Consider the following 17,733-nt stretch of genomic DNA (forward strand, 5'->3'; position numbering starts at 1 on the left):
GGCCATTGCCTTGTCCAGAGTCCAGCAGCAGGGAGGGAAGAAGAGAACCTGTGTCGGCCCACATTTAGCACTTTGAGGCCAAGTTCAAGGAATATAGATTGATCTATGAATCCCTTTAGGATAAAGACTGATTAAAAACTCATCTTTGCATCCCCAAAGCCCCAGAGCCTAGCACCGTAACTATACAGAAAGGATGCCCAATAAATATATATTGAAGTTTGTGTTAAGCTTCTTTTGGTTGCAAGAAAATATTATTGGGAGTTTAGTGCAAGGCTTCTCTAGAATTGAAAAAAAGGAGCTAAGTAATCAAGTCTCAGACAGAATAGGAACTAGCATAGCTACAGGGACTTCAGCAGCTAGAGGTCATAGACACTTTCTCTAGGGCAATAATCTGGATTCAGCTCCCCAAATCCTCAGGCTGAACATCAATTCATTGAATGCTCCAGATTTACAGGCAGGAGAATGCAGCTGTCCCAGGCTGGGCCAGCTGTCAACCCCTATCAGGTAGCCCCAGCCAGGAGCAGGGAGGAGAAGCAGGTAAGACCTCCGGGTGCCTCCCCATGTGCAAGGCATTGAACTGGACCTGTTTCCAGAGAAGGGAAAATTACCACATGAATTATTATCCAAATACCTGACCACACCCTGGTTCAGGAAGCCTTACAAGCTTCCGTTTGTTAGGTGCTGGCGCCCAGCAGGGGAGACGCTACAGCAGAAGAGTAGGACAAGTTTTCAAAGTCGCTGAGCCTTGGAAGTGGTTTTGAAAAGGCGTACAAGTTTGGAACACACAGCAGGCAGTGGTAATCTTGGCAGAGTCCCAGTTTGCTACTTTTACACTTTACCACTTTCCTAGGAGGCTCTAGGAGGCGCCTTGGGGGTCTGAGGAATCCCCACCATAAAGTGTGGGTCTATGTGCTTCTAGAGGAGCTGAATCTTCTTGCCTTCACCTGGCTGTGCTTGGACCTGAGAGAAGAGTAGAGGCTCAGTCCAGTCTCTATTTCACCACTAAGATCACGTCTTGGTTCCCTGCCCTTCCCTGAGCCAGAAGCGTGGGACCTCCAATTCTGCCAAGTACTTTGCCTAGGTATCTCATTCCAGAGGGGCTGATCACTCCTTCCTGAAAGTGGATGCAAACAGCAACATTATTTCAGAGCAAGCCCCATACCAAGAGCCACAATTCATCTGCCCCAACCCTTCCAGAGATGCCACAGTGCTCTGACTGTACTCTTACACAAACTGGAGACACAGATATTTTATATTCTGCAGCAAGTAACCCCTTATGATCCTAATGCTGAGTTAGGGAGGCAGGATAGTTGTAACTCTCCCTCTCTCTCTCTCTGTCTCCCCACTTGGGTTTAAGATTAGGAAGACTGCTCAGTTGGCCTCCACCACACAGTGGAAAGGTTAGGAAATAATCTATTTGCACTGGGAACTTGGACAGCTTGATCGGCTGCCTTAGAGGAATCAGGTGCAATTATCTGGCAACTAGCCAGCCTAGATTAGCCAGTCTGACAAAGGGCTTCCAAAACTGGCTTGAATCAATGAGAAGGAAAGGGTTTTGCCTACTCTTGAGCTCCACTCTTTCCTTCTGTGTGCCCCGGATCCATGGCCTTGTGTAATGATATCTGCTATGCATGTGTGCCACTGGGCTACACTCAGTTTGAGTTGCTCATGAAGGTGATACACGGCTTTGAGAGGTGTACTGGTTACCTACGGCTGTGTAACAAATCATCCCAAAACTTAGCAACTTAAAACAACAGTTATTATCTCAGTTTCTGTGGCTAGGAATCTGGGCACAGCTTAGCTGGGTGCCTCTGACCCAGGGTCTCTCACAAGGCTGCAGTCATCACAAGGCTCCCCTGGGGTAGGATCTGCCTGCAAGTTCACTCACATGGCTGTTGGCTGACCTCGGGTCCTCTCTCACTGTTGGCCAGAGACCTTAGTTCCTTGCTATGTGGGCCTCTCTGTAGTACAGCTCATGACACGACAGCTGGCTTCCCTCAAGTGAATAAACAAGAGAGAGGGAGAAAGACAGAGCACCCAAGATGGAAGCCATAGTCTTTTTATAACTTAATCTTAGCAACGACATCCCAACACCTTTGCTGTATTTTATTCATTAGAAGTGAGTTACTAGGTCCAGTCCACACTCAAGGGGAGGTGGTTACCCAAGAAATCATTGAGGGGTCATCTTACAGGCTGCTTACTACAGGAAGTCCCAGAGATGTGATGCCAATAAGGGCTTTGTCACTGGTTTGTCAGTTCTAGGAGATGCCAGGACAGAGGCATGGGATGTTTATCAAAGTCAAGGACTTGAGGCCAGAGTTAGGGAGCTGGGATGTCAGAGAGGAAATGCCAAACAGAAGAGGAACCAAGGAATGGATGAGAGCCAATAATAGAGTGGCCCGAGACAAGCAAAGGTAATGATTTAATGGAGCACTGAGGAACCAATTCTGGGAAGCCTGTCATAACACACAGCTGTTCACTTATGCTTATGGGGCAGCATCTTAAGGCATAAGGCTGGGTAGACAGATGCAGGTGGGTGGTGGTACAAACAAGATAGGAAATAAAGAGGGTCATTGATTTGCTCTAGGACAAGTTGATTTTGTAGTGCCTGTGGAACATCCAGATGGAGATGTCCTCTGGGCAACTGAAAAAGGATTGAAGGTCTAGAGAGGGCCTGCATATATAGGGTTTGGAACACAAACGTTAGACTGAGGGGCAGAGACAGGAGCAGGGGCCATCAAGGTAGACTGAGGAACAGTCAGATCCTCAGGCAACTCCTACTAAAAGTGTCTCTAACACACTTACCTTTCCTTTTTGAGATCTATCATGAATCTGCTACCCTGATTTGTGTTTGCATTTTTCTTGAAGTCAACTACATGTTTTAAAGTATAAACTTTATTTTTAGAACAATTTTAGATTTACGGAAAAATTGAGAGAGCAGTACAAAGAGTTTCCATATACCCCACACTTAGTGTCCTCACTTATTAACAACCTACATTAGGATGGTCCATTTGTTATAATTAATGAACTAATATTGATACACTGTCATTGACTAAAGTCCATAGTTTATTCAGATTTCCTTAATTTTTTAACCTAATGTCCTTTTTCTGTCCCTGGATCCCATCTAGAATACCACATTACATTTAGTTGTCACATCTCCTTAAGCTCCTCTTGGCTGTGACAGTTTCTCAGACTTTCCTTGTTTTTGGTGACCTTGACAGTTTTGAGGAGTACTGGTCAGGTATTTTTCAGAATGTCTTTCGATTGTGATTTGTCTGATGTTTTTCTCATGATTAGACTGGAGTTATGGGTTTTGGGGAGGAAGACCACAGAAGTAAAGCATCATTCTCATCTCCTCATATCAAGGGATACTTACTATTAACATGACATCATTGGTGATGTTGACCTTGATCGCTTTGCTGAGGTAGTTTGCCAGTTTCCTCCACTGTAAAGTCAATGTTTTTTCCACCCTTCTATACTGCACTCTCTGGAAGGAAGTCACTGAACAACCTACACTTAAGGAGTGGGAAGTTATGCTCCACCTCCTTGAGGGTGGAGCACCCACACGAGTTATTTAGGATTATTCTGCATGGGAGGCTTGTCTTTTCTCCATATGTCTGTTTGTCTGTCTGTCTACCTACCTACCTATCTATCCATGCAATCATTTATTTCTATCAGTATGGACTCATGGATATTTATTTTATACTTTGGGTTATACTCCAATGCTACTTTATTTTTTTGCTCAAATTCCTCCAGCTTTGGCCATTGGAAGCTGTTTCAGTTTGCTCCTCTGTTGCTTTGACATACCGCCATCATTGTGGTGGTTTTGTTTGTTTGTTTTAGCACTTCCTTACTTTCTGGCACTACAAGATACTCCAGTTTCATCGTGTATATTCCCTACCCCAGCTCTAGAATCAGCCATTTCTCCAAGGAGCCCTGCTTTCTTTTATTGGAGAATGGTATTAGAAACTAAGATCTGAGTACTGGGTGTGCTCAACTCAACTGTATTTTCATGCTTTGCTGTTTCCTGACCTAAAGTAAAGTGTGCTATACTTTTGCATAGGCCTACTTTTGTTTCCATTTTGGCTTCCTAATTTCTTTGAATACCTTACTACTCATTCTCTCCTTTGCTTTCTCTCTACATTTAAGGCTGCTTAAATGGGCTTTGGCTGGGGGGCCGGCCCCGTGACTGAATGGTTAAGTTTGCACGCTCCCGCTTGGGCGGCCCAGGGTTTCACCGCTTCGGATCTTTGGTGCAGACATGGCACGGCTCATCAAGCTGTGCTGAGGCGGCATCCCACATGCCGCAACTAGAAGGACCCACAACTGAAAATATACAATTATGTACTGGGGGGCTTTGGCTGGCCTGATGTCCATAAGTTGTTACCACTAGATTCTTTAGTCACATTTACTATTTCAATCCTAGACTTAAGCTTCTGCAGACATTTCTTTCCTTCCTAAATAAAGGTATTGCCATTTTGTAAAATAAAACTACAACATTTGCCTTGGGTTTGTAAGCCTGTAAAAATCAGAATTCTATAAAACCATTGTTGGGGAAGGAGAGAGACATTTAGAAAGCTGGGTTGAGTTGGGACAGAAAAGGCTTGAGTTTCACGAATATATATCCATTTTCTGTGCTTAATAAAAAGCCTAGATCAAAGGAAAAAGGAGCAGTGTTTATGGTGCTTCCTATAATTTATCTCTGCTGCTGCCGCCCAGAAGCTCAAGTATGGCCAAAAAGCCCTCTCCCTTCAGCTTAACAAACACAGACTGAGTTTTACAGAAAGGGCTTTTAAAATAAACACACACATGTATATACAAAGGAAAATGTAAAAGTATAGATTTTTTACAAATAGCATAGAAGTGGTGAGCTAGCGGAGCACAATTTTCTTGTCCTAAGATAACCATGATTTGCCCAATTTTCATTATTGCAGACCTGGGATTCTTCAAGCTCTCACTTCTGTCTCTCCACTTGAGGTGAAGGAGGGGGACCAGCATGCCTGGGTCTGATGGGAGTCTGAGATCCTTCCAGGGCCTTAGCCTCCATTTGCCCCTCAGACCAGCCTGGGATGCCTGCCCATCCTACTGCTTCTCTGACTCTCTCAGGTTCTCCCCGATTCCCAGCTCACTGTCTCTAGCACTCATCTTCTGGGCTTCAAGTCAGCTGGGCTTAATTTTCCAAATGTCCCTCTTTCTATGCTCTGGAAGTTCTACCCTTTTCTCTGTCCTGTGTAGCTATCCAAAGAATACTTTGAGGGTCCTGATAAGCCTGGTTATATTTTTCCATGGAGCTGGGTCTCTTGCTAGCTTTAGGTTGGTGTTACCAGCGGCCAGATGGCCTCAGGAGGCCACTGCCTTCTTAATTTTGAGTCCATCCTTTTCCTGGGGTGTGGTCTCTGCTCTTTTCTTCCTATGCCTCCTAGTGGCCTTCTCAGGAAGGTTCTTTTTTAGCCTCTGAAATGTTCAGTTCTAAGGATATTTGTTAAACCAAGAAGAGTGACCTACTCGAGCTCAGTGACTGCAAAATCCTTTTTTGGTCAAATTCTGAATAGGAACAATGTATTCCAAGTAGTTATTCTATCCCTTATAATCCCTCCAATCCCAACTGGTTTTTGCAATATAAATTACTACAATTTAACATCCAAAAAATTCCTTAAACATGTAACAAGGTTCTTCCTAAGGTAGAGACAAAATGGGGTGTCCACTGAAGGGGTAACTGGAAATGCCAGCCACTCCTATGTGCCAAGTTGATTATTTAGCAAGTTAGAAGTAAGGGCAGAGTGAACATTCTCCTAGGGGACACCATGGTGACTGAATCAAATGAAGTGGCAATATTACTTGTATACCTCACATTTTCACAGTCTGGGAGAATTGATTGTTTGAGTAGCACCATTAAAACTGGAGTTTCCTTAAGGGTCTTATAAGTAAGGGGATGTCTCAGTACTGTTTAATCTATATAGGATATAAATATCACTCTTGAGTTGGTTACTAGGGTGAAATCACAATGAACTATAAATTGAAAGTCTTGACTAATGCTGATTCAATGGAAGTTATATTCACAATTTCTCCTTTCCATAAGTGTCTGTTGCTATTGAGACAGACCACTGGTATAGTCATCGAGTGTTTGCTAATCCCTTGACACTATCGAAGTTAAATACACACTATAACCGGGGAAGAGAATGCCTTGGCATCATCAAAGGAAACTTGGTAAGCCTATTTTCTTCTTTCTTTGGAGATTTACACTGACATTTGCTCTAATTGTTCTTGCAGTTTCATTCATCACGATAGGAGCTAGCGAAAGGGGATAAAAAGCTTCTCAGTGTCCTTTGCTACAAAAATTTTTATTTGTGATTACTTTTCTCTATAAAGGAAAAATCCTACTTAGAAGACCTAAGGCACCAACAAATGTTAAGCAGAGGACAAGGCTCCTCGCAGGCAGAGGAAGGTCCTATCTGGGGACAGGACCCGATGTTGCTCGACCACATGGAATTAGAGCCGGCAGTCACTTCAGCATTTTTCACTGAGCCATAGGCTCTGTTCTCTGACCCGGGCCTGTGACAGGCTTCCACTAACCTAATTGCATCGGCTCCAAACCTCCTTTAAAAACTGCACATCTTCCAGATTGCTGGACCTCTCAGCTTTCCACTAAGAGCGTTATTTTTTGCTAACCTGTGAGAACACGTGACTCATGGAAAACTGAGGCAAATGGCCGTGGGTTTTTTTTTTTTTTAACCATAGAAGGGTAAGGGGATCACATACACCAGAACTGGATTATTATAAGAACTGGAGAAAAATGGTCTGTATTTTAAATCCTGTACCTTGAAGAAAAATGCAATGGCTGTTGAAGAGTATATCAATTATTAAGTGCAGAGCCAATGCTATTTTAGTTGCATTTACAATGAGAAGATCATTTCCAGGAATACCATACGCTTTGCTTCAGTCAACCCCAGCCCCAATCTTTCCTCTGAGGCAGAAATAATAGCGGGGTGTGGGGGGAGGATGGCTGGGATTGTGGAGCAGGGAAATAGATTGTTACAGGGACAGAAGGATGAGAACAGCAGGTGTTTTCGAAAGCTGAATCCTATACTAGTTAATTTTGGTTCATTAACGTTGATAAAGGCTGCTCTCATCTTTGCAGAATGGATAAAACACAGTGGGGAACTTTCATTCACTTTGAAAACATCTTTGATTTTTCTCTCAGGCTGTTTGAATACGCCCTGTGACGTAATAAGGGGCAGAGTGGGGGAATCCCTTTCTCTCTGCTTGGCTCTTCCACCTCCTTCCTGTCTGGGCTCAAGGCCTGCTGTACTGGAAAGCTTCTTCTCCTGATCTTGGGCACCCAATCAGGCAGTGAGGTGTCTGAGATGTCAATCTACCACCAGGACGACAGCCTTTTCCATTTCTTTCCATGTTCCCTGTAGTTCCTGAGCCAAGACACACAGAACCTCCTGGAGCCACATCCAGTCCTTTCTGGACAGTATTATTTATCTTTTTGGTAACAATTTTGAAGTGTTCGATTCAATGGCGGACAGTTCTTTCCTTGTAGTCCCTTGTCTGCTTCCAGCTTATCTCCTTCCTCCAGGGACAGGTATGGGTGCATGATGGGACCCAGACACGACTAGTGCTGATTCCAAGAAGTTTTCTAACTGAAGTATCTTGTAGGTGAGGAACATAGGGGTGCTGAATGGCCCAGGGTTGGGGTCTGCTGAACGAGTAGAGCTTCTGCAGTGCTTTTAAATGCCAGGAAGCTGGCACACACTGTAGGCACAGGGGGAAAGCAGTGCCAAGATCTTCTCTGCTAGTATGCCAACCATTTAACAAAATTGAAGTGGTTTTTCAGAAAGAGCCTGAATTTCCCAAGATGGTCAATTCCAGCCTCAATGTATGTATACACTGATACTGCCAGTTCAGCACTCAGAGAACATTCTTGTAATCAACAGTAATAATCATTCATTCCTTCACTGAACAAATAGTTATTGAGTTTCAACAAGGAGCCTGGCACTGTTCTAGGAGCTGGGGACACCACTCTGAACTAGATCCTGGGTCCCTGCTCTCCAAGGGAGTGAGCAGAGTTTGGTGGGAGGATAGATGATAAACAAGAAACAGGTGGATGAGCAAGATGATTTTTTTTTAATAGTAATAGGGAATAAAAAAAATAGATTGATATGCTAGAATGGGTGATCAGGGAAGGCCTCTCTGAGGAAGTGACATTTGAACTGAGAACTGACGGACAAGAAGGAGTCAGTCACGTAATGCTCTGGGTCAGAATGTTCCAGGCAGAGGGAGCAGCAGGTGCTTGGCCCCAGATATAACTGAGCAGAGGGGGAGGCAGAACACGGCAAGGGTGGGCCTGAGGATAAAGAGAATCTGGTAGGAGGATACGTGCTGAGATTTTCTTTCTTTTTTCAACAATATTTTTTTAAACTGAAAACATAATCCTTGCACTCCATTAAAAAAAGGGTTTACAATAACCAATAACAAGTAGGTCTCATATCTACCCTAAACTTCCCAGTCCCTCAACCAAGAAACAGCCACCCATAACTGTATTTTACGTATCCTTTCAGAAATCTTATCATGTATCTATATCTATATCCATATCTACATATCTTTAACATAAAGAAGGAATAATTTAGCCCACAGCCCAGGACCTAGGCTTTTTTGTTTAGCAATTTGGCTTAGAAATGGTTCCATATGAGCCTACATGAACAACAGCACTAGGTTCAAGGATATGCCATTATTTAAGTAATCAGTCCCCTAATTATGGACATTTAGGTTGTTTCTAGACTTTCGCTATTGAAAATGACTCTTTGTGAAATATGTGACTATATCTGTAGGATAAATTTCTGGTGTTAAAATTGCTAGATCACTAGATGTGTGCATTTTATTTTATTTTTTGCTGAGGAAGATTCGCCCTGACCTAACATCTGTTGCCAATCTTCCTCTATTTTGTTTGTGAGCTGCTGCCACAGCATGGCCACTGATGAGTGGTGTAAGTCCGAGCCCAGGATCCAAACTTGTGAACCTGGGCCACCAAAGTGGAGTGCGCTGAAGTTAACCACTAGGCCACCGGGGCTGGCCCGGGTGTGTGCATTTAAAATTTTAATAGACATGGTCAAATGTGTGCTGAGCTTTTTTACACTCTGGAGAAACTGAAGGGACTCTTCATTATAAATATTATGAAAGAGTCGGGGCTGGCCCCGTGGCCGAGTGGTTAAGTTTGCACACTCCGCTGCAGGCGGCCCAGTGTTTCGCTGGTTCGAATCCTGGGCGTGGACATGGCACCGCTCATCAAACCACGCTGAGGCAGCGTCCCACATGCCACAACTAGAAGGACCCACAACGAAGAATATACAACTATGTACCGGGGGGCTTTGGGAGGAAAAAGGAAAAAAATAAAATCTTAAAAAAAAAAATATTATGAAAGAGTGCATTCTGGTTCAGACTGAAGGAATAACTGTCAACATTCAAAAATAAGTTTAAATAAAGCTCAAGGTTTACAATTTTCATTTTGACTTTTTTTATTATGGACAATTTGAAATAAATACAAAAGGAGAGAGATTAATATAATGAACTCCCATCACCCAGCTTCAACAATGATCAACACACGGCCAATTTTGTCTCCTCTATATTCCCACCCACTTGCCCCTCCCCCTCATTATTTTGAAGCAAATACTAGACATTATATCATCTCCTTCAATATTTCAGGATATGAAACTGACTTTTTGAAGATTAGCTATCTTGTAGAATGACCCACATTCAAAATTTGTCAGATTGCTTCTTCTGGTATTACCTAACTTGTTCCTCCCTCCCCTGGGGTGTTTGATGGTTGGTAGAGAGGAGAGCTGGTGGTCAGCATGGGAGGCAAGAGAGGCTGCATGGACTTTGGGTTTCAGTACTGGGTCCAGTACTTCCTGGAAGCTGTGGGTCCTTGAGCAAGTGTAACCACTTGCGGCCTCATTCCCTCATCTGGAAAATGAGGGTAATAGTAAGAGTATTTTTGTGGAAAGCTGAGCTAGTGGTGCCACATAGAAAGGGCGCTTAGTCACTGGAAGGAGTAAGGGACACAGAGTGGTGGTGGGGAGAAGGGCCACCACATCACAATTCAACACAGCAGCAGGACAGGAGTGAGGGTTGGGTGACGATAAAGGAGAGTGGGGCCCTTCTGTAATGGTACCAAAAATGTTTTTGCTGCTAATGATGAAGGGGAGCAGGATATGCCACCCCAGAATATGCCGCTTTGGCATAAGGATTACTTTGAACTAAAAGCTCTTACAAAAACATCAGGTACAAGAAGGGTGCTCTGACTTCCCCCTTTTCTTCCTAAAAGCAGGAGATAAAAACCCCATATGGAAGATGTCCTCCCTGTACCAGGAGGAAAGTACCATTTTCATCATCAAGGACCGGAAGTTGAAGCTGACGGAATTCTGTATCAACAGACCTTGTTAAAACAATTCTTGTCTTCCTTTAGCCGCCCCACATATTTTAGTTACTTTTCCGCTATTCTCTCTCTTTGTTCAACATAGTATAAAAGCATTTAGATTCTGCCACTTCTTTGGGTCTTCATTTCCTTATGAAGGCTACTGTGTCATGCAAAACTTATATAAAATAAATTTGTATGCTTTTCTTCCATTAGTCGGTGTTATATCACTCTAATTTTCAGGCCCAGTTGAAAATCCTAAGAGGGTAGAGGTAAAATTTTGCTTCCTCTATAATGATTACACAGTGACCCTCTCAAAGTGGAGATCTAAGGAAGATAGTCTTCCTTTTGCTTGCATAAGAGCATTAAGTGTTCTGGAGCAGAGAAAAAGGCAAGGACATTGGTGTGGGATGGGGATGACATGTCCCTCTGGTGGCTTCTCCCCTTTAAGAATGGGGTCCATGTGGTAGGATGGTTCTGAGGGCAGTTTATTGAAAGTTGCAGCTTAACCTTCTTAGGGGTACTTGTGCATAGTGGGCGAAGTCATTAGAGTCTTTTATTTATATAAAAATAGAGACATTGGAAGACTACATTTCCACTCAAAAAACTGACTCTTTAAAGCATCCACTGATTCTGCAGATGCTGAGAAATAAACTGGTTTAAACACAAACGCTTGGAAATAAGCATCAACAGCAGAGCGAGGGCTTTTTAAAGCAGAGTTGGTAAGTAAGCTGCAAGGGCCAGTAGTGCCCACAGGGTATTTCAATTTATAAAGCTTTGGGGCAAGGTGTTCAGAGTCCCTGAACACATCCAGTCATGCAGTGCAAAATGTTGGATGAATCTCTGTTCAACCCAGATTCAGTAGCATAAGGGTCTCAACTTTTCACTGAATGTTTGATGTTTCAGGTTACTTGTGATTGGTCATATTTTTAGATGAATCAATTCACTCATCCAATTTGTATTCATTTAGAACCCAGAATGAGGATGAGCATGGCCTGTTTGGGCCAGTGGAAGCATACATGAAGTGAGATTTTTCCACTGTCATGCACTGAGCAATTTACCACCCTCACACCATCTCATTTAATCCTCACATCACCCCTCTGATAGAGCAATCATTCTCTCTGTTCTATGGGTGAGAAAACAGGCTCAAAGATGTTAAGGAACTTGCTCCAAGACACTTAGCAAATAAGTTGTGCAGCCAGGATGTGAATTGAGGGAGGGCCCTAACAATCAGCTTGGACTTTACTGTATGGACAATTTGTAATTTTGTAGATCTTTTAGGTTCTTGAACTGGGGAATGACTTGATGAAAATGAACAGGAGAGCTGTCCGGTGGCATAATACAGGGTTCACAGAGGGAGAAAAGAACTGGAGTGCCCAGAGATGAGACAGAAGGCTGCGACAGCAATGCAGGCCCTGCAGATGGAGTGACTAGAGTTCGAAACTAGAAAACCTGGTTCCAGCCTCGTCTTTACCATGATACTGCCAGCCGGGGAACCTTGCTGGGCAAGGCACAGTCATATCTCTGAAACCTTGTTACTCCTTTCTAAATAATGGGTTAATAAATTAAGAGTAGAAAATCTCACATTTCCTTCAAATTCTAAAATTCTGCCTGATGCCTTTACATTTTAATGCATTCTAAAGATTTATATATGAAGATCCAAAATATCATCCAGAATCCAGAAAAGAATTTAGATGTAATAATTCTCCACATAATCTTCTTTTCAAAGTACAAAGGGATAGAATTGTTTTTAGGAATGCTTTCTAACCAGATTAGTTGGAGACAAGCCAATCGTTTCTGCATCTTACTGTTTCTTTTGTTTAAGAAAATGATTTAGGTATTGCTGCTGCTGCAGTAGTTGATGATATTAAAACCAAATAAGAATATTACTCTTGAAACAAATGAAATGATTTAAATCTATCTCTCTGAGAAATTTTATGAAAATATACCTAGGAGGCAAAGTGTATTGTCGTCAAATTAATTTGTTTCCTAAACTCAAATTTAATTTAATATGTGATATTTCTTCAATGGGTTCAATGAATCGACTTTCAAGAGATTTCAGATAGAGAACACAGGAAATAAATATAGTAATCTTGGAGCAAATAATCAACAGAATAGTTGTTCTGTGTTCTGTTGCTTGTGATGCTTCTAGAAACTATTTTTAACAACTCCCAGAGGAATTGGCTCTTGCTGGTGTGAAGCCAGGCTCTTCTCTTGGCTCACATCTGCAAACTTTTCTCCAATCTCATAATCCTATAACAAATCCATTTCCAAGCCCTGCTGAGTCCTTGGTCTCCCTGCTTCTCGGAACTGACCCTTCCTCATCTACAAACATTTAGGGGTGGGATTCCCGTTCGGTTGCAGAAATAGCCCTCTTAGAATAAACCAAAGGGTAAAGGAATCTTCCTGAAATAAAGCTTTCATCAAGCCATTTCTGTTATTAAACTCTTCAGGTATCCCATTGCTTATAGGATGAAATCTGAATTCTGCAGTTGAGATCCCCATCTTTCAGCCAAGCAAATGCATTAGTTTCTTTAACGATTTTAATCCTCCACATCTGGGATTTTGCTACTTGGAATGCTCTGCTCTTTCTCTCTGCCTGCTCATGACCATCCCCGCCTTCGATTCTGTCTCGAAACTCATTTCCTTCAGGATGTTTTCCCGGTTTAGTAGTTAGCAAACAACTCCAGTTTTTGAGCTTTTAATCACATTAAGTGCTTTTAAGATAAATTATCCAAGACTAGGGATAAACAATTTACAGAGATTTTCATTCCTCAAAAAACCACCCAGAGTGATTTTACTTTGTGAGAGAGATCACTCCAATTTTTAGTGTCTGCTTTTTCACTAGGAATCCACACCAGAACCACACTAGCAAAATGACTCTTTATGGTGACCTCTAGTGGGCACGGGACAACCCTACAACATTACAAAAAGTGAAGGGCAAAGTAAAACCCTTCCCAGTAACCAGCTGGGTTACTATGAGGTCAGATGACCGCATCCCACCCCACCCGACTCTTATTTTTAATTCCAGCATTTGTTTATGCATTTAACATCGTTTGCCTTACAACTCACCTGTTTCGCCTCTGGCGGGCACTGCGTGGGCTGGGCTGCCGGTGTCGGATGTCGTGTGAATTGCGGGTAGCAGTTTAAAATAGTCTCTGGCAAGGTGGAACCCACTCCCTGGGCATCGACCAGAGCGCGAGGCAGTTCGGGGCTCTTCAAGCTCCAAGGGCCGGTGCTGCAGCCGACTCGGGGGTGCACGGGGGAAATCAAGACCTTAAAAAAGGAGATGCAGACGAAGGCAACGGGAAATTCTGTTCTTGCCAGTGGCAGGGCGATTCTCCCCAGACTTTCACCCCACTCTACAGGGAGCGTCACGAGAGGGTCCAGGCGCACTGCACGTAGGCGCCCTCTTAGGACTGACGCCCCAGAAAGCGGGGGTAGGGCCGCTCCCCTCCGCGGGAGGGCGGGCGGCAGCGAGGCCCCGAGGCTGGTTGCTGGGGTGTGTGGCCGCCTTCAGAGCACGCGGTACGTGAATGTCAGCACCGGGAGAGGAAGAGCAAAGTAGACTAGAAAACCGATTGCTGGGGTGCCTTCTCTAAGAAATCCTTTGGGGCGGTCTCAGAAACCGAGATGGGTTCCGGATAGTTTCTGGAAAAAGCTCTCCCAACGCCGTCTGTCCCTGCCCCTCAAATCCCGCACTCCAGTCCTCACCCTTCCTTACCCTCCTGTCGCCTCACTTTGGGGGCTGTTAAAAGGACCCTTGGGGGCTGCCCAAGTCATCCCAATGGCTCGGGGAGGGACGCGGGAGCAGGCACCCCGGCCGCGGGGCTGTGCTCCCCCCTCCAACCGGGGCTCCCCGGTCCTCGCATCCCCGCCCCGGGACCTCTCCCGGCCTCTGCGGGCGGGAGCGCAGCGGGAGGACGGCATTGCGAGGCGGGGAGCCCGAGGTCTAGGGCGGGGCGCCGGGGAATCCCAGCCCGAGCGAGCCCGGGCGGTGCGGGCGCGGGTGGGAAGAGGAGGGCGGCGCGCGGAGGGAGGTGAGCGGAGCGGGGCCGCGAGGCGAGGAGGGGGAACCGCGAGGAGGCCCCGCCCCGGCCTCTCCGAGCCGGCTCTTCTCCGCCTGCGAACCCGCTCACTTTGCCTCTCGCCTCTGGACGGCGGCGGGGCGGCTGCCAGAGCCGCGACCAGAGGGATCGCCGGGGACCCGGAGCCATCCCGCATCGGCGCCTCCTCTCGGCGCCCGCGCCCCTCAGGGGGGACAGCGCCGCCGCCTTGAAAGGGCACCCCGGCCTCGGAGGGGGCATCCCCCGGGCACGAGAGGCGGCGGCGCTGACAGCCTCGTTCTCGGCCAGCGGGGCGCAGCGCTGGAGCCGGAGGGGACTCCCTGGCCACCTGCAGGTACCGCCGCGCGGAGGGAGCGTTGCTAGCGGTGACGCCGGGCTGCCGAGCAGGCTAGAGCCGAGTGGCCCCCGAGCCAGCGAAGGGCAGGAGCGGAGCCCCGAGGGAGAGCCCGCCGGACAGCACCGCGGGCCCCGACGGCGCGCTCCCCCGTCGGCCCAAGACAGGCAGACCCCGGGGGGCGGCGGCGGCGCCCTCGGCCTCGGGGCTTCGTGGCGGCCAGCCATGACCTTCGGGCGCAGCGGGGCGGCCTCGGTGGTGCTGAACGTGGGCGGCGCCCGGTACTCGCTGTCCCGGGAGCTGCTGAAGGACTTCCCGCTGCGCCGCGTGAGCCGGCTGCACGGCTGCCGCTCGGAGCGCGACGTGCTCGAGGTGTGCGACGACTACGACCGCGAGCGCAACGAGTACTTCTTCGACCGGCACTCGGAGGCCTTCGGCTTCATCCTGCTCTACGTGCGCGGCCATGGCAAGCTGCGCTTCGCGCCGCGGATGTGCGAGCTTTCCTTCTACAACGAGATGATCTACTGGGGCCTGGAGGGCGCGCACCTCGAGTACTGCTGCCAGCGCCGCCTCGACGACCGCATGTCCGACACTTACACCTTCTACTCAGCCGACGAGCCGGGCGCGCTGGGCCGCGACGAGGCGCGACCCGGCGGTGCCGAGGCGGCCCCCTCCAGGCGCTGGCTGGAGCGCATGCGGCGGACCTTCGAGGAGCCCACGTCGTCGCTGGCCGCCCAGATCCTGGCCAGCGTGTCGGTGGTTTTCGTGATCGTGTCCATGGTGGTGCTGTGCGCCAGCACCCTGCCCGACTGGCGCGCCGCGGCGGCCGACAACCGCAGCCTGGATGACCGGAGCAGGTACTCCGCCGGCCCTGGGAGGGAGCCCTCCGGGTAGGACGCACTGCTTCTCTGCTCGTCCCGTCCGTCCTGTCGCGTCTGTCCGTCCCGTCCGTCGGTCCCGTCTCCGTCCTGTTTGCCTCCGGGAGGTTGAGCCAGGCTGGGTTCAGGGCCCAACAAGGCCCCAGGCGCGGCCCGCCAGAAGACGGGTTGGTCCTTTACCGCCCCCCTCTTTTCCCGGACATAAGCCTGCTCGGGTCTATACACTTGACCCCCTTCTTGAGAGCGAATCGCCAGGATGGGGAGGGGCAGAGAGAGATAAACAAGCCTCTCATCTTTTTAGTTTACTTTTGAGCAAATGGCAGCCGGTTAATTATATTTTAATAAACTTTATTATTAGTATTCAACAATTTAGCCTTGGACTAAGAGCAATTTGAGTTATTTGCCAATTTTTGGTGATATTTGAATAGATGAAGTCTTGCTATCTGAAATGTGGTCTGCTATACACTGCCCACACGTTCTATGCTCTCTGCGTAGTATGTGCTCTAATGGAATTGTTGTATTCTAAAGGAGATTAACTTAACGATAGACTCTCAATAATAGATGTCTGTGCCCTTTGCTCTCTTCTTTTCCTGCAAAGTGTGGAGTTGGCAGCAAAGCACCTGGCCACCACTTGGTACCAGAGATTCGCGCTGTGGCTCTCAGAGGGATCTGAAGGGTGGGAAGGGAGAAAAATTTAAACTGCCTTAAATCTTAAAACAGTATTGGAGTAGGTAATGTTTTTTATTTTCACTTTACTAGGGTGAGAGGAAAATATTTTAATCTTTCCTTAGATCGTGCTTACCTTTCAATAGTGATAACATAACTTCTGTTTTCAGTTCTGGTGAGTTTATTTTGCATATGTGGTGGGAGGAATAAACAAAGTAAAGTTGGACTTCAAGGGAGACAGCCTCTTTGAGCACAAACACAAAACTGTATATTCTGTTTTACCTTTGATACTGTGTTAAGATTCCCCCTCCATTCATTTTTTAAATAAGGTTGCTGCCTGGTAATCTTTTGCTGATAGGCGTGTGCAGTTTCCAATGGTGCTCTGTGCCTTGATATTGCAGTGGATTACTTCCACATGGTAGTCTTCCTCTGGAGAGTAAAGATTTCTATTTAAATCTAAGAAGTAAATAAAATTGTCTAGTACCACAGAGTCCATTACTGATATGCCATCTTGGCATGAAATCTAAGATACATGCTTTGAAAGGAAATTCATTAGGAAACTCATTTTGTTTAATGTATTAGGTTCTAACTGAGTTTTCAATTTACAGATAAGAATTACTTATTTGTACTCCACCAGTACAATGAAATTAATTTATATACCTAAATGCATAAGTGCCCTTGATTCTTTCAGAGGGCCATAGGAAAATGAGCCATAAATGATTGGCCTTGAAATGATTCACTAGTAACTGTAGAATTCTGAGGTTAGTGCAAGTTCAAGCTACATTAGCGAAGGAAACAGGACAATTGAGTTATTAGTATGAATGTTGAGGCAGTTAGCTAATCAGTATATAAGCAAAAACAGTAAAATAACCTGAGTAATAATTCTGGGGGGATGGAGGGAATTTTGGGAAAGGGGAGGATGGTTTGGAGATCTTTAATGTAAAGCATTTGGAAAGAAATGCGAGATGTGAATAATAATTTTAGTGAGAGAGAGAGAAACCAAAAAGCGAAGAGACAGATGGAAAAGAGGAAGACTGGAAAAGAAGTGAAGGAAGAAGATAAGAGTAATGCTTAATTTGTATATGTGTTTTATGTATGTATATAATTATTCACGTCAGAACTGTTTCCTAGATACCCAGATATTTCAGGCAAAGCATGTTTTTCTTGGCTTAATGGCCCAATTTTAAGCTTCACTCTCTGAGTGTAGGTATAGGAAACTGTATCTATAATTCCAAACAGAAAAACTGAAGGATAATAAAGGACTGAGGAAGCTGCACACTACGGAGGGAGCGTCCCACAGGCCTCCTCCAACCATGAGGGCCCCTAAGCTGGCACTTTCACTATAGTCTTTCAAACCCTGCTAGCGTGTGG

General features: G+C 45.9%; 2 protein-coding genes across 4 annotated transcripts in view; one reads left to right on the plus strand and one right to left on the minus strand.

The window, feature by feature from the left end:
- MTA3 (metastasis associated 1 family member 3) overlaps positions 1 to 13,690 on the minus strand; it is a 192,678-nt gene extending 178,988 nt beyond the window's left edge. The window contains exon 1 of one of the 2 annotated variants that reach the window (XM_044772308.2): positions 13,490 to 13,690. The gene's annotated coding sequence lies outside the window, so the exon portion shown is untranslated. The remainder of the gene's footprint in view (positions 1 to 13,489) is intronic. The other variant, XM_070512183.1, reaches the window with a different exon arrangement.
- A 913-nt stretch (positions 13,691 to 14,603) lies between these two features.
- The window catches only part of KCNG3 (potassium voltage-gated channel modifier subfamily G member 3), a 42,081-nt gene continuing 38,951 nt past the window's right edge, over positions 14,604 to 17,733 (plus strand). The window contains exon 1 of one of the 2 annotated variants that reach the window (XM_014859185.3): positions 14,604 to 15,675. In XM_014859185.3, coding sequence (XP_014714671.1) covers positions 15,044 to 15,675 — 632 coding nt within the window. In that variant the 5' untranslated portion in view covers positions 14,604 to 15,043. Of the gene's footprint in view, positions 15,709 to 17,733 lie in introns of both variants that reach the window. The other variant, XM_014859184.3, reaches the window with a different exon arrangement.

The sequence above is a fragment of the Equus asinus genome, chromosome 6, assembly GCF_041296235.1.
Source record: "Equus asinus isolate D_3611 breed Donkey chromosome 6, EquAss-T2T_v2, whole genome shotgun sequence".
NCBI classification, from domain to species: domain Eukaryota; kingdom Metazoa; phylum Chordata; class Mammalia; order Perissodactyla; family Equidae; genus Equus; species Equus asinus.